Raw genomic sequence first — 14,512 nt, forward strand, 5'->3', positions numbered from 1 at the left:
AGGAGGCTTCAAGATGGTTTCTGGAGGTGATGGATGTGGGTGGTAGTGTGGGAGATCCCATGTTGGACGTGGCAATCGGGGTAGGCCTTGGGGGAGTAGGATTTTAGAAATTAAACGGTGAAGCAGAGAAAACGTTACAGGTGGAAGCAATTGAGGGCAGGGATGGGGGGGCTTGGGACTCTATAATGCTTCATGGGGGGGAAGGGTGGCTCCAGGTGGGCCAGGGCTTAGGTTCGTAATTCACCCTTGCCAGGGCCTTTTGGACTCCAGGTCCTTGAGCCCCCTGCCTTCCATGGAGAGCAGCAGGAACGGAAACTTCACGGCCCACAGACGCACCGGGCCGACGGTGGAGTCGCCACCCGCTCCCTTTGTAGGTTGTGAAGAAGCCCCGGGGCGGCAGAGCAGGCGCCAAGCAGGATGCCGCGATGCGGGCTTCGGCCTCTCTGTAGGCTCCGGGGACCCAAGGGGCCCGAGGCGCGCTCCCGCGTCAGGCCCCCCCCCCCCCCCACGCCCAACCCCAGCCGGGGCCGCGCCCCGGAAAAGCGGAGTTTCCGCTCGCCTGGCTGTTGCTGCAGAGAGCACGACGGGGGAGGGGAGGACCGGGCCGGCTGGCTGCCGCTCGCACTGCGGATTTGAGGGGAGGGTCTGGCCGAGCCAGCCGGGGTCGAGGCCTCCTCTCCAGGGAAGCTAGAAGAGCGCGCCCACAGGCTCCCCTGGGGCGCGAGCGCGAGCGCGAACCCCGCCCCTTAGCGCTGGGTGGGGCCGGCGCGAGCCAGAGCTCCCCGCCCCCCCGGACACGCCCACCCAGTGTCTCGGCGGCGCGAGCCGCAACAGGCAGCGGCGGGCGAGCGCGAGGACCGCGCGCCGAGAGGCCCCGCGCGTGCGTGCAGCCTCTCGCTCGCTCGCTCGCGCGCTCGGGCGGGCGGGCTGAGGAGACGAGTCGAGCCCTCGCCGCCACCGTGGGAGAAGCCTGGGCGTCCTCTCTGCGTCGCCCCGATCCCCGTTATCCCCGCGCCCCCCACCCCCGGCCGGGCCATGGCGGAACGCGGAGGGGCGGGCGGTGGTCCTGGAGGCGCCGGGGGCGGCAGCGGCCAGCGGGGCTCCGGGGTCGCCCAGTCCCCGCAACAGCAGCAGCCGCCGCAGCAGCCGCCGCCTCAGCAGCCGACGCCCCCCAAGCTGGCCCAGGCCACCTCGTCGTCCTCGTCCACCTCGGCGGCGGCCGCCTCCTCCTCGTCCTCGTCCACCTCCACCTCCATGGCCGTCGCGGTGGCCTCCGGGTCCGCGCCTCCCGGCGGCCCGGGGCCAGGCCGCACCCCCGCCCCCGTGCAGATGAACCTGTACGCCACCTGGGAGGTGGACCGGAGCTCGTCCAGCTGCGTGCCCAGGTGAGCGGCGGGCGGGGGGACCGGGCGCTCGGGGCCGCAGGGCCAGGTCTGTGACAGGCCCCCGCCTTCTCATTCTTCTCCGTCCCAGCGCCCAAGGGAGCGCCCCCCTCCCTGGATTCCCCCTGGCTGCCCGGCCTGTTTCTAGGAGGGCCTCCCGGGACTCCTCCTGCGGGGACCCCGCCCTCTCCTGGCAGCCCCACCTTCTGCCTCGGGCCGGGACCACCCTCTTCCTCTCCCCCGATTGGGGCCTCCTGGACTCTCAGCCCTGGGCCTTCTCTCGTTGATCTGACCGAATCCGGCCTTCCTGACGGTCAGTTTCCCCGCGAATGTCACTGACTCTGTTCCCTGCCTCGTTGGCGCCCGTGGGCTGTACATATGTTACATAGATGTCCTTTGATATTATTATTTCCCAATATACTCAGCGTGTGCCAAAGTCGGTTGTCACCTTCTGCCAGATAAAGCCCATATAGTAACCCTGGAGGCTTCTAGTTGGTCTTCAACACACACACACACACACACACACACGTTCATTTGTGCTTCAGATTACACACATTCTGCCCCGGCCTCTGTGCTCTTGTAAAAGCCCTATTTAGTGTGTCTTTAATTGTATTTTTCATCCCCTTCCTCCTCCCCAGTAGCTAGTCACAAATTCTCTTAGCCTTGCAGGGCTACATAAAATTACTGCCTTGTTCCTAAATTCAATCCATTCCTCTGCCTGTTGGAACCATCTGGGGACTTTCCTTTCATTGGTAAAATATGCCTGAGTTTGTGATGTTTTCTGTTTCCGTATTGGCAAAGCAGTCTTTCTCCAACTCTTTGGGGACAGTGTGCAGTGTCTTACAGTTTAGCCCTTGAGCAGACACTGTGGAGCTGGTTTCGCCTGGGAAGCCCAGAAAAGTGCCTGGAGGTGATCTTTTTGTCACCTCTAAACTGAGTTGATTCTGTTGTCTCGGAGTTTTGGACCCACTCCTTATTCTTTTAGCCCAGCCTTGGGTAGATGGACGTGTCAGTAGGGGTTAAGAAGCATTGTCTGGTTCCAGCCTCAACTCTATTTATTTCCCTCTCTCTTTATTTTGAATCGTTTCATGTATACAAAATTAGACACACACACAAAAATATATCTCCTGGTTAGGGTATTTTACAAAATGATGAAAAGTACATTTCTATACTTGACTCAGTTTAAGAAACAGAACATTATAAATTATGTTGAATGAGGCCCTCAGGATGCCCCTTCCTGACCACATGCCCTACTTCCCCCCCCACAAAGGTAAACACTATTGTGTGTTTATTATTTCCCTTGTCTTTTAAAAACAGTTTTGCTGCACACATGCATCTGTAAACAATATGGTTTAGGGTGTTTTTGAAGTTTATATAAGTGCTATCATACTGTATGTGCTCTGTGACTTAGTGCGTGTGTGTGTTTTAATTCAACATTAAGTTTGTGGGACTTGTCAGTGGGGTATGGTAGCTGTAGTTTAAATATTTTCACTAACGGATATAATTTCATTTTATGACTATATCATACTTCTCTTTTCGGTGAATATTTTGGGTTGTTTCTTGTTAGTTAATGGGAGCATAATGCTGTAAATAGTTTTGCCCAGGACTCCTAGTGATCCTTGCAAAAGTTTCTTTCTGTTTTTATATGTAGGGGTGGAATTGCTATTTGCAGGGTATACATCTGAAACTTTTTTAGATAATGCTAAATTGTGCCCTGTTCGTGCTCCTCCTCCCTCACTCTTCATGTCCTTTGTGTTTCAGCATTTACCTCACTGACTTACACTTTCTTTTTTTTCTTTGCCCTTCTTTTAGGGTAATCAGAAGCCATGTTAGTTTAGTTTGTTTTGGCCAGTGCCCTAGCACAACACCAAACTCAAGTGGGAGTTTAGTGTGTAATGGTCCTTAGCAGGCCTCTTTCTAGGTAGGTCCGTCTGTAGCTGAAGTATTCTAATCTACTTTCAAACGTAAAAGCACTGTGCCCCTTCCCACGTTGGTCCAGTGTTAGTAATACATGCTTGCCCATTCTTCGTTTACATCTATCGCTATGTTTGACAGGTGACATCTGGACAATTGCCTTCTCTAGCTTGTTAGATTGAAAAGGCATTGAGCCAACTGGGAAGAAGCTGCTGTGCAACAGAGGGAGATAAATAAAATCACTGATAAATAAAATCTTTGATTTTTTTTTTTCTGCACCTGTTGGTCACTGAGAAGTCTTATGTACTAAATTATTAGCCAAAGAAACTGCCCATCTTCCTGAGTAAATCGGTAATTACTACGCTAACTTGGTGTGAGAGGCTTGGTTGGCTTGTTGTTTGCCCCTGCCGAGAGCATGCAGTTGTCATGTCTACTGACGAGTCTTTGAGATTGTCAGCTGTCCTGCTCTGACTTTGTTTTTCAGCTATCACCCTGTGCTTCCCAGCTCCTTGTGGAACACTTGTGCTCTTTGGAGCATGCTGTTTTATCTGCAGGATGGAAAATAACACCCTGTGGGGAGAAAATGTCCGCTATTGGCCCTTCCAATTACTAGAGTCATCTGGTTAATTTGAGGTCTCCTTGTTTACTTGTTCATGTTGTTTAAAATATATTGGCAATGTGCAACCTGTGTACAGCACTCTGTAGATAGTCTAAGATTAACGTTCTTGTCTCATGTAACTCAAGTGAGAAGCGTGTGAAACGTGCACTTAAGAAATGTGAACATGATTGTGGATCTAAGGCTATATATGTGTGTATATATATGCTGTGGGACTCAGTTTTAGCAAATGTGTTCCTCTACCTAGTACAGAGAAGAGAGAGTTGAAAGTTGTGTGTTAGGAAGGTCACTTTCCTTTTCTTGATCCCAGTAGAAATATAATTTGCTTTTCGGGGAAAAAAAACCTTTTCCCTTTATTAGATATTTAAATAAAGATGAACATTGTACTAGTTGTTTCTCAAGTATGTACTCTGCTCTTATTTAACATCTACTAAATTCCTTCAGAATCTGTAGTATTTTTTAAAAACATTTTATGGTTGGAGAGAATACTGATAGTTGGCTTTAAAGTAACTAAATTGGGGGCACCTGGGTGGCTCAGTCAGTTGAGTGTCGAACTCTTGATTTTGGGTCAGGTTGCGCTCCCAGGATCGTGGAATCAGGCTCCGAGCTGCTTGGGATTCTCTTTCTCTCTCCCTCTGCCGTGTGTGTGTGTGTGTGTGTGTGTGTGTGTGTGTGTGTGTGTGTGTGTGTGTCTCCTCTGTCTCCCTCTCTCAAAACAAAAAAACAACAGAAAAAACAACCCACTAAATTGTTTTATTCATTGACTTAAAATTTTTTTAATGTTTATTTTTGAGAGAGAGAAAGAGTATGAGCAGGGGAGGGGCAGAGAGAGAGAGACATAGAATCCGGAGCAGGCTCCAGGCTCCAAGCTGTCAGCACAGAGCCCGATGCAGGGCTGGGACTCACAAATGATGAGATCATGACCTGAGCTGAAGTCGGACTCTTAACTGACTGAGCCACCCAGGCGCCCCACTTTTTTTTTTTATAAGTAGGCTCTATGCTGGGCATGGAGCCCAACTTGGGGCTTGAATTCATGGCCCCGAGATCAAGACCTGAGCTCAGATCAACAGTCAGAAGCTTAACTGACTGAGCCACTCAGATGCCCTTATTCATTGACATTTTTATCAACATTTTTAAAATTAAAATATTGATACATGTCCATGATTAGACATTCAAGCAGTACAGAAAGATGGGAATTATGAAGGAAAAAGCCCTAGTCTTGTCTTTGTTTTTGCTTTCCACAGGTGATCAGTAGGAAATACAGTTGGCTTTTAAGATTCTGTTACAAGCGGGTGGATCTATTATAGCTCCTTTTTAAAATTCACAGCTTTAGATGGTGGCATTGTTTTCCCTCTGTACTAAGTAGTGCTTCCTCTCCTATGGCCCATGTTTTGGCTAGTGGTATGGTGACATTTGGCCAGGTGGCATGTTGTTTGATGTTATCTTTTTTTTAATGTTTGTTTATTTTTGAGAGAGAGTGAGCTCGCTTGTGAGAGTGGTGGAGGGACAGAGAGAAAGCGGGAGAGAGAGAATCCCAATCTGTGCTTTGTCAGCACAGAGCCTGATGTTGGGCTCAAACTCACAAACTGTGAGATAATGACCTGAGCTGAAATCAAGAATCTGATGCTTAACCAACTGAGCCACCCAGGTGCCCCAAGGGAAGAGTTTTAGAGTGTCATTGTTGATCTCTTCTCTTTGGGTCTTGTGTGGTATATGGTGAAGTTTTCCCTGGTGTTCTTTTCTCTATTTGAGATACTTAAGTAGGAGAGGCAGAAAAATCATTAAATTTCACAGGTATACAAAATTTCCTCAGTGGATTTTGTAAAACCAATTATTAGGAGATAAAATGTGCTCTGCTGTATCACTCACAAACTGTATCACATTTGTCTTTGAGTACAAAGCACATTTGCATATCCTTATCTGTATGTACACTTAGGGAAAGAGTTCAGGAGTTATGAGTCACATTTCTCCTTAGACCACATTTTTTTTTTAAAGGGGGTACTGAAGTTAAGCCTGCTTGGACAAAACTGTTAGAACCAAAGGAGGTGGTCATGGCTAAGTTGGCATGACTAGTATACAGTAGAAGTGTTATTTTCATCAGGACACTTAGGGGCAGTTGCCCCTCTAACCACAAAAGCACTAGGCAAGCCAGGGTATATTACTCTTGTATTCTTACTGGATGCCAAGGCAAACTCTTCCACACTTTAGTTTTTTAATCCATTAATTGGGAACACTTTTACTTGCCATTCATTCTAAAATGTGGGTGAAATAAATATATAATAGGACCTATAGATTGTAAGAGAAGGTACTTCTTAAATGATAGATATGAAGTAAATGAAATTGGTCAAATAAGAGAGACCTGGTGAAATTTCTATTATTGCCTTACCATTAAAAGTCTTAAAAGCATCTTTGTATCTTAGATTTGAGTTTCACATTGTGAGTGTTGTAATAGAATATCTTCTCTATCGTGGTAATATTATCCATTGTCCCTGTGGAAGCTCAGATTCCTTGTCAGAAAGAGAATGACTTTCACAAGTCCGCTTTACAAGTATTGATTTACAGATCTTTTGGGCACATTAGTGGTTATGTGATTTCTTTTTAAACTAGTTTTCCAATTTCTTAGCTGAGCCAATAAGCTGTTACTGGGAGTGTTTGCCTCAGTGTGCATGAGGGAGGTGCAAGTAAGAATATGGGCTGTGTCTTTTCACTGCTTCAACCTAGGAGGCTTGTCTTGTTTTGGCCTGGACTTGAAGGTTCAGTGGGTCCTCTGAAATTTGGAGTTGGCTTCGCTTGCATCTGTGGTGTCACATGCTGCGGGTACTTTAGACATCTAGAGTAGCTGTGGGAATGCTCACAAGAGCTGGTCTTTTTCCATTATGGATTCGGAGTGGTATTAGGGCTCTTGAGAAAAGAGAGTTTGAAGTTGGTCTTAGAATGTCTTTCAGAAGCCCCTTGGGCTGGATTGAGTGAGGTGGTTTGTTTCTAGATTGGCAAGCACTGATAGAATCCTCCATTCCCTAGGCCTTCCCTAGGCCTAGTTGGAAGAACAACCAGCATAGCTTCTGAGGGTTTTAGGGAATCACGATGTTTATGCCTAGGCACCAACTCTATAGAGTATTTTCCTTTTCCTGCCATTCATAGGGCAGTTGTCTGGTTAGAAAGCCTGCTGGACCTGTACTCCCTTTTTCCTTTTTACAAACCAGAGAATAGCTGTAGTCACAGCTCAGGTTGCCGCTTAGGCTGACCTAAACCTGGCCTCTACCTTGGGTAGAGAAGTAGAGTAGAAGAGCAGTAGAGAAGGCCAGTAAATGATGATAAATGGTTTCTTAGCTTGTGTATCTTCTAGAAAACAGTTTGTGAAAGCATTCCATTTGACATCCAATTACATCTTAACATCGTAAGCTGTTTTCTCTTTAAAGCTGTGCTGTTCAGTATAGTAACCACTAGTTGCATGTGGCTATTTAAGTTAAAATTGAATAAAATTTTAAATTCCCTTTCTTAGTTTTATTAGCCACATTTCTTGTCACACTAGTCACATGTGATTAGCGGCTTTCGTATTAGACAAGGCAGATATAGAACATTTTCAGCACCATAGAAAGTTCTATTAGCTAACACTAAAATTTTTTTTATTTTTTTAATGTTTTTATTTATTTTTGAAGGAGAGAGAGACAGAGCATGAGCAGGAGAGGAGCAGAGAGAGAGGGACACACAGAATTTGAAGCAGGCTCCAGTCTCTAAGCTGTCAGCACAGAGCCCAGTGTGGGGCTCAAACTCACAAACTGTGAGATCATGACCTGAGCCGAAGTCAGACGCTTAACCGACGGAGCCACCCAGGTGCCCCAGCTAACACTATTTTAAAGAGAAAATTGCCTGTGATATTTCTAGTATTAATATCTGTGTGGTTTCTCCTTATTCATTTAATTAAACTGAATTCTTTTGTCCTCTTCCAAATTATTTTAATATGCCCCTTTTCTTCACTATTTCAAGGGCCTGTTAGTTTTCTTCTGTTAGTTGTTCTCCTTTAAAGATTTTTACCTTTTAATCTGCTCACTTCTTCCTGTAGGGAATTGCTTCCTGATGCCTTCCTGCCGTTTGTTTCCCACAATTTTAGGTCTTAGTCAATACCTATTGAGAAAACTAACTGGAGACATTAATTTTACAGACTTCATTATTATTTTTTTAATTTTAATTTTTAAAAAAATATTTATTTATTTTGAGAGAGGGAGAGAGAATGAGTGCATGCATGGGGGAGGGGGAGAGAGAGAATCCCAAGTGGGCCCTGTGCTTTTTCCCATGAACTGTGAGATCATGAGCTGAGCCAAAATCAAGAGTCAGATGTTTAACTGACTGAGCCACCCAGGTGCCCCTGGAGTCATTAATTCTAAAATGACTTTAGATGATTGGATTATGTATGATAATAATTTTTGGCCTTATTTTTTTTGTGTGATTTCTAAACTTTATGTAATAAACGTGTTACAGAAAAGACCAGTGAATATTGTTTTAAAAAATATATATTTAAAAATACATATCAACTCTACTCAATTGTATACCTTAAAGGAGTGAACCTTACAAATTTTATATTGTAATAAAGCTGTAAAAAAAGAACAGCTTTGTTTTTGAATGGATGAAGACATGGGGGACTAAAGTTTTGCTCTACCCCTTACCTTTCTTGGTTCTAGAGTTGCATATTTCTTTTTACTGATAGCAAATGTGGTGAATGGGGAATGTTCTAGACACTCATGGTGAGTGGATGATGAAGCATAGTTGACAAAGTAGTATTGAAAATGACACATTTATTTATTTGTTTAAAAAAAATTTTTTTAATGTTTTATTTATTTTTGAGACAGAGAGAGACAGAACATGAACAGGGGAGGGGCACAGAGAGAGGGAGACACAGAATCCGAAGCAGGCTCCAGGCTCTGAGCTGTCAGCACAGAGCCCGACGCGGGGCTCGAACTCACAAACTGTGAGATCATGACCTGAGCTGAAGTCAGACACTTAACTGACTGAGCCACCCAAGTGCCCCAATTTATTTATTTGTTAAATATTTATGTAGATCCTTTTAGATAGTAAAGTGTTTTAAGATATACTCAAGGTGAGAATCTCTGAGTTTAGGTGCAGCTTCACACATTTTCTGGTCCTGAATACTGTTTTTCCCTTTTTCTTTTTCGGAGCAATGGTCCAGATAAACCCACTCTTCATTCACCCTTTCAGCCCTCGTAGTGCTTCTAAGTTCTGTGAACATGACACTAGGTAATACCCATAGAATGTTTTGGCCAAAAAATTTTTAGAACTGTGATGTGGATCTTAGTAGTTACACTGTAATTTGCCTTGTATGTATTTTTTAGTGGCCTGATACAGATAAAGGTAGATACGAAGGGAGTGATGTTTTCAAACTTGATTCCTACCAGAGGAATACCTGTTCCTCTTTTTGTGGACTAACTCTTCCAAATGACAGCTTGCCTCTCAAAACCTTACTGTGAGCAAGATTTCCCCCAGGTCACATTGTGGGTATAATTAGCTTATGACTTGTCCCTGAGGAAATTTAGACTGCTTATTGTGCTTAGACATAAAAAGGTGTTTTTTCTTTACAGTTGTTCTTCAAAATATTTTGTGTGTGTCTTGAGTTTCCTTTCGTTCCTCCTTTCATAGGTGAGATAGAGATTCTTTGTTGCAGTTTCTTTCTTTCTCTTTCTTTCTTTCTTTCTTTCTTTCTTTCTTTCTTTCTTTCACTACAGCAAACACAAAAGGCTTAGGACATCCATCAGTTGTCCTTTACTTCTTCTCTCCTCACTGACCTTTTCCTGTCTCCTGTTTAAAAACAACAAATGGCTTCAAGGTTTACAGAGCTGCTTTATTCTTTCCGTTTCTTCTTTGTATTACCATACCTGTCAAACCACACTGCACTCTGCTGTTTGTAATTCCACCCATCTTTTGCCACCTTAGTTTCCTCCAGAATGTAACCACTAGTAGTAGTTCAGGGTGATGTTTCAAAGGAAAATCAGCGTATGCCACTCCCTTCTTCATAATCTTCCCAGTTCATTCATTTAGCAAATGCTTATAGACCAGCTGGTGTGTGTCACAAACAGAATCCTTGATTTCATAAAGTATACATTCTAGTGGGTGAAGATTAGTGACACTATCAAATAACTGTTCATCATACTTAGAGTAAAACCCCTTTTCATGCCTTAGGAAAGACTTTAGGATGTGACCTCTTCCTGTGTCTTTGACCTTCTCTTCTGTCATTCTCCACCATGCTCACTTGGCTCTGGGGAAGCTGGGCCTTAGACAAGGTCATCTCCGCCTTTGGGCTTTTGCACTTATGCCTTGTCCCACATCATCAAATGGCTGGCTCCTGGGTATCATTCAGATCTCAGTTAACCCACCACCTTGGAAAGCTCTCATAACCTGCCTAGTCATTCTGGGAGTTTATAAATCTTCACAACTAGCTACTATCATCTGAAATAATCTTGTTCATTTATTAGTTACTTTATAGGTGCTCAATAAGTACATTTGTCACATAAACAGTACCTTTTTATTTATAATGTTTATTGAATGAAAATCTGTTATACACAGTTCTTTCATTCAGCAAATACTTACTGAATATTTCTATGTGCCAAGCACTGCTATAGGTGCTGAGGAAGAAGTAGCAAACAAGTTGACAAAATTAACTCTCTCCTAGAGTATACATTGTGGTGGAGGGAGAAAGATAATAAACCAATATATTTATAATAAATAGGTAATGAGTGAGTACCACGATGAAAAATAAAGCATAGTGAGGGAATTGAGAATGTTGGCAGAAGGGCACTTTTGGATAGGGCGGTCAGAGAAGGCCTCTGGGGAAGCCATGTTTTAGCTGATGCTTGAATGAAATAAACCTAACTAATTGAGCATTTACTGCGTGTCACAATAACCATCAGAGGCAGGTACTGAGATCCCTTTCCCAGAAAAGAAAATCAAGGCCCAGTGAGGTGAAGGCATTTTGTAAGGCTACACAGTTTAGAGGTAGGTGGAGCTGGGATTTGTCTCATGATTTATGATTATCTGACACCAGAACGATTTCTCTGTTTAAACTTGGTGTTCCCCGAGCCCTGGCTGGTTCTCATAGTTGACAAATAATATTTAATGTTTATATTTTGTCATATTAGAATTACAGAATGCTGCTCTATTACCAAATCATAGATAGTAAGAAATTTAATACCACAATGGCTACAAGTGCCAGTTCTGGAGCCAGTTAGCCAGGATTTTAATCCCGATTCTATCCTTTACCATTTAGTGATTTGGGCAAATTATTTAACCTCTCTAATGCTTTAATTTTCTCATTTGCAAAATAGGCCTAATGTCCCTACCCCTCATTAATTATGAGGATTAAATGATATTAATACAAGTAAATGCTTACGTAGCACATAGAAAACACTTAAAAATAATAGCTGTTACTACTATTACTATTGCTATGTTTATTGCCAGTCCAACTTCTCTGGTCTCTCCCCAGTACCCCTCCAAAGTCTGCTTTCTTTCTGCAGTCAGGGCAACTTTGTTGATATTACGATTTCCTCAGTGGGACTATCATAAGGTGTTGGATTCACTTTAGACACAGATCCTGCCAAACCCCAAGCTTAATAGTCTAGAAAGTCAAAACAAAATATTTTGGTTCTCTGAAGCAGTGGCTGGATCAGGATCCTGTTTCTACATCCTGCCAGCTTATATGAACGGAAGAGTTGGTGCAGGCCCCGCCTGCAAACCACAACTTTGTTTTGAGCCAATTTGACTTGACAGCTTCCCTATTCTACCTGCTGACTTCTTTAGCTCTGGTTTGGCCGCCAGAAGAGCAACTAAACCGGTTTACAGCTAGTCATTTATTACCAATAAAAGCTAAGTGACTCCTAAGAAAATGAGGATTTAAATGGGGTTGATATTTTTTCTCTTGTCTCTTTAAGCTTTCTTTTTTATGTCTCAAACTATAGAAAAATTCTATTCTACTCTTACAGGAGAAACCTGATAATACATTTAAGGCCTGTCATGAAACATTTGGATTTGTGTGTGTGTGTGTGTGTGTATGTTAATTCTCTCCTTTAATAAGTACCAAGACTCTACTGTCTCATTTTAGTTGGAAATCTACAAATATATTAACATGTTTCTGTTCTTCCTTAAGAGTATGTAAAACACAGATTAACTTCTTTTCAAATGTGGATCATCATGATGAATGAGATCCTCATGGTTAACAACAGGGCTTGAGCTGAAGAGTGTAGACTGGTATGTGTTGCATATTTTTAAACTAATGTGTTTGCTTTTTTAGTTTTGTTTTTGTTTTATTTCCCCCATTGCTTCAATATGCCTTCTTTCTGCTTTACTGCTTTGATTAGACCATGGGCTAAAAACCAGACAATCAAATATGTTAGGAGTGAATGGCTCTGTATTATGAAGGCTAAGAGGAATGGACAGTATCATTTGAATACGGGAGATTCACAGCCGGAGTGTTTTAGGGCTAGAAAGAAACATTTTACCTACTTCTTCGTCTGGGTTGTACTCCAAGGATGGGATTGCTGGTGAGTTAGGGTAGAGGGTTAATCTTCTAAAGTCTTAAGGAGTCAAAAACCCTTTTGAAGATGCAGTTCGAGATACAAGTCAAATTTTGCGTTTGGTTGGAGAATTATGAATTGGTAAGTAAAGCCCTATATCTATTGCTTGGTTAAATTTGTTTTGATTACATCTAGGCAAGTCACTTTTTTTCTCGTTTTTTTAAAGTGAATACACCTTTTTTTTTTTTTTTTTTTTTTGCCTTGCTGATTTGTTATGAAGAGAAACAAAATGTTTGTAAAATGTTTGAGCATTTATATTCATAGAAATCATACCATCTTTGGGTAATGTCAGTGAAACTATGAATTTGATGATATAATATTTGTTGACCTGTGATAGACTGTGATAGATACATTAGTCATCTTTTACATTGTCTTCACAAGTAGGTTTTTTAATTTTTTTATTTTTTTTATTTTTATTAAAAAAAATTTTTTTTTTAACATTTATTTATTTGAGAGACAGAGCATAAACGGAGGGGGGGGGGGGTGCGGTCAGAGAGAGAGGGAGACACAGAATCTGAAACAGGCTCCAGGCTCTGAGATGTCAGCACTGAGCCCGACGTGGGGCTCAAACTCACTGACCGCGAGATCATGACCTGAGCCGAAGTCGGACGCTTAACCGACTGAGCCACCCAGGCACCCCTACAAGTAGGTTTTTTTAAAGTGTGTTTATTTATTTATTTAATTAGTTATTGAGAGAAAGAGAGAGAGAGAAGGCCCCCGTGCTGTCAGCACAGCCTGACACAGGGCTTGAACTCCTGAACCATGAAATCATGACCTAAGCTGAAGTCAAGAGTTGGATGCTTAACTGAGTGAGCCATCCAGATGCCCCACAAGTAGGTTTTTGTTTGTTTGTTTTGTTTTATTGTTTAATAAAATTGTCTCCTCAAAACTTAAGTATGTGGAAAGTAGTCTACAGAATTTGTCGTCTCTGCCATACACCATTTTTGCTGTGGATGAAAATGAATAAGCAACTCTGGAAACCAAGGTCCTTTGGGAACATAAAAACTCTTGTAGCTATTAATGGATTTAATTGTATTTCCTCTCTGTCACCAAAATGTGCAATAAATTGTTTATGCCCTTGTCTTTAATGGGGAGAAGTGTTCATTAACTGTATGTAATTATCATTATCGCTTTGTTTTTATTACTTGTAGATAATCCCCTCTATCTTTCCTTTAAAAAAACTTATAAAAAAAGGATAGCTATAATACTATTAAATATTACCCATTAATCTTTTTTGGTGAGCTTTTTCTCTCCATGGAGAAAAAGGAAATTATCATTTCATTGTGGGGGTGAATTTGGGCTTGAAATGGGACATGATCTCCTAAACTAAGATTTGTCATAAAATTAGTTTGGCATGCTTTGGACTTAGGCCAAGTGATATGTTTACTTAAGTTCAGCAAGGGCCTCGTTCTCAGGCAGCCTCACTGATGAATGAATGCATGTCTCAGTTGGTGAGGCTTCATCTTATTTGAGTCCATTTAAGATAACATTTTTAGAAAAATGTTTGGAATGATGGCTCTCTTTGGGTTTTGTTTTGTTTTGCTTTGCTTTGTTTTGTTTGATGCTCATTCAGGTATTTCCTCCTATTCTTATCACTGTAGGAAAGTTAGCAAATTGCTATAATCTGTTTAAAACCATATGCCAAAAATGTTTTGACTTTAGAATTTGGTTTCTTATTTGGCTTTACTTCATCATGTGGATTTGGATAAGTCTCTTTAACTCTTTCTCTACCTAATAGTCATTTAGTCAGCAAATAACTGTCGAGTATACATCATATGCTGGTCAGTATTTCAGACACTGAGGAGAGAACAGTTAATAAAAGAGACACAATCTCAGCTCTTGTGGGGTTTACCTTCTAGGTGGGCAACAGACCATAAGCAGATGAATGAGCAAATGATAGGGTATGTCTGGTGGGGAAAAGTAAGGTAGGAAAGGGGGTTAAATGGGGCAGAGAGAGAGTTAGTTTTAAATAAGGTGTTCTAAAAGATCTCAGAGAGGAGGAACAGTCCTTGTGGAGCACA

At 42.6% G+C, this 14,512-nt stretch overlaps 1 protein-coding gene across 2 annotated transcripts in view; it reads left to right on the forward strand.

Annotated features, from left to right (window-relative positions):
• Positions 1-847: 847 nt before the first annotated feature.
• PACS1 (phosphofurin acidic cluster sorting protein 1) overlaps positions 848-14,512 on the forward strand; it is a 151,985-nt gene continuing 138,320 nt past the window's right edge. The window contains exon 1 of one of the 2 annotated variants that reach the window (XM_042958569.1): positions 848-1,385. In XM_042958569.1, coding sequence (XP_042814503.1) covers positions 1,036-1,385 — 350 coding nt within the window. In that variant the 5' untranslated portion in view covers positions 848-1,035. Of the gene's footprint in view, positions 1,386-10,462; positions 12,573-14,512 lie in introns of those variants that run through there. The other variant, XM_042958570.1, reaches the window with a different exon arrangement.

This window comes from Panthera tigris, chromosome D1 (assembly GCF_018350195.1).
Source record: "Panthera tigris isolate Pti1 chromosome D1, P.tigris_Pti1_mat1.1, whole genome shotgun sequence".
NCBI classification, from domain to species: Eukaryota; Metazoa; Chordata; class Mammalia; order Carnivora; family Felidae; genus Panthera; species Panthera tigris.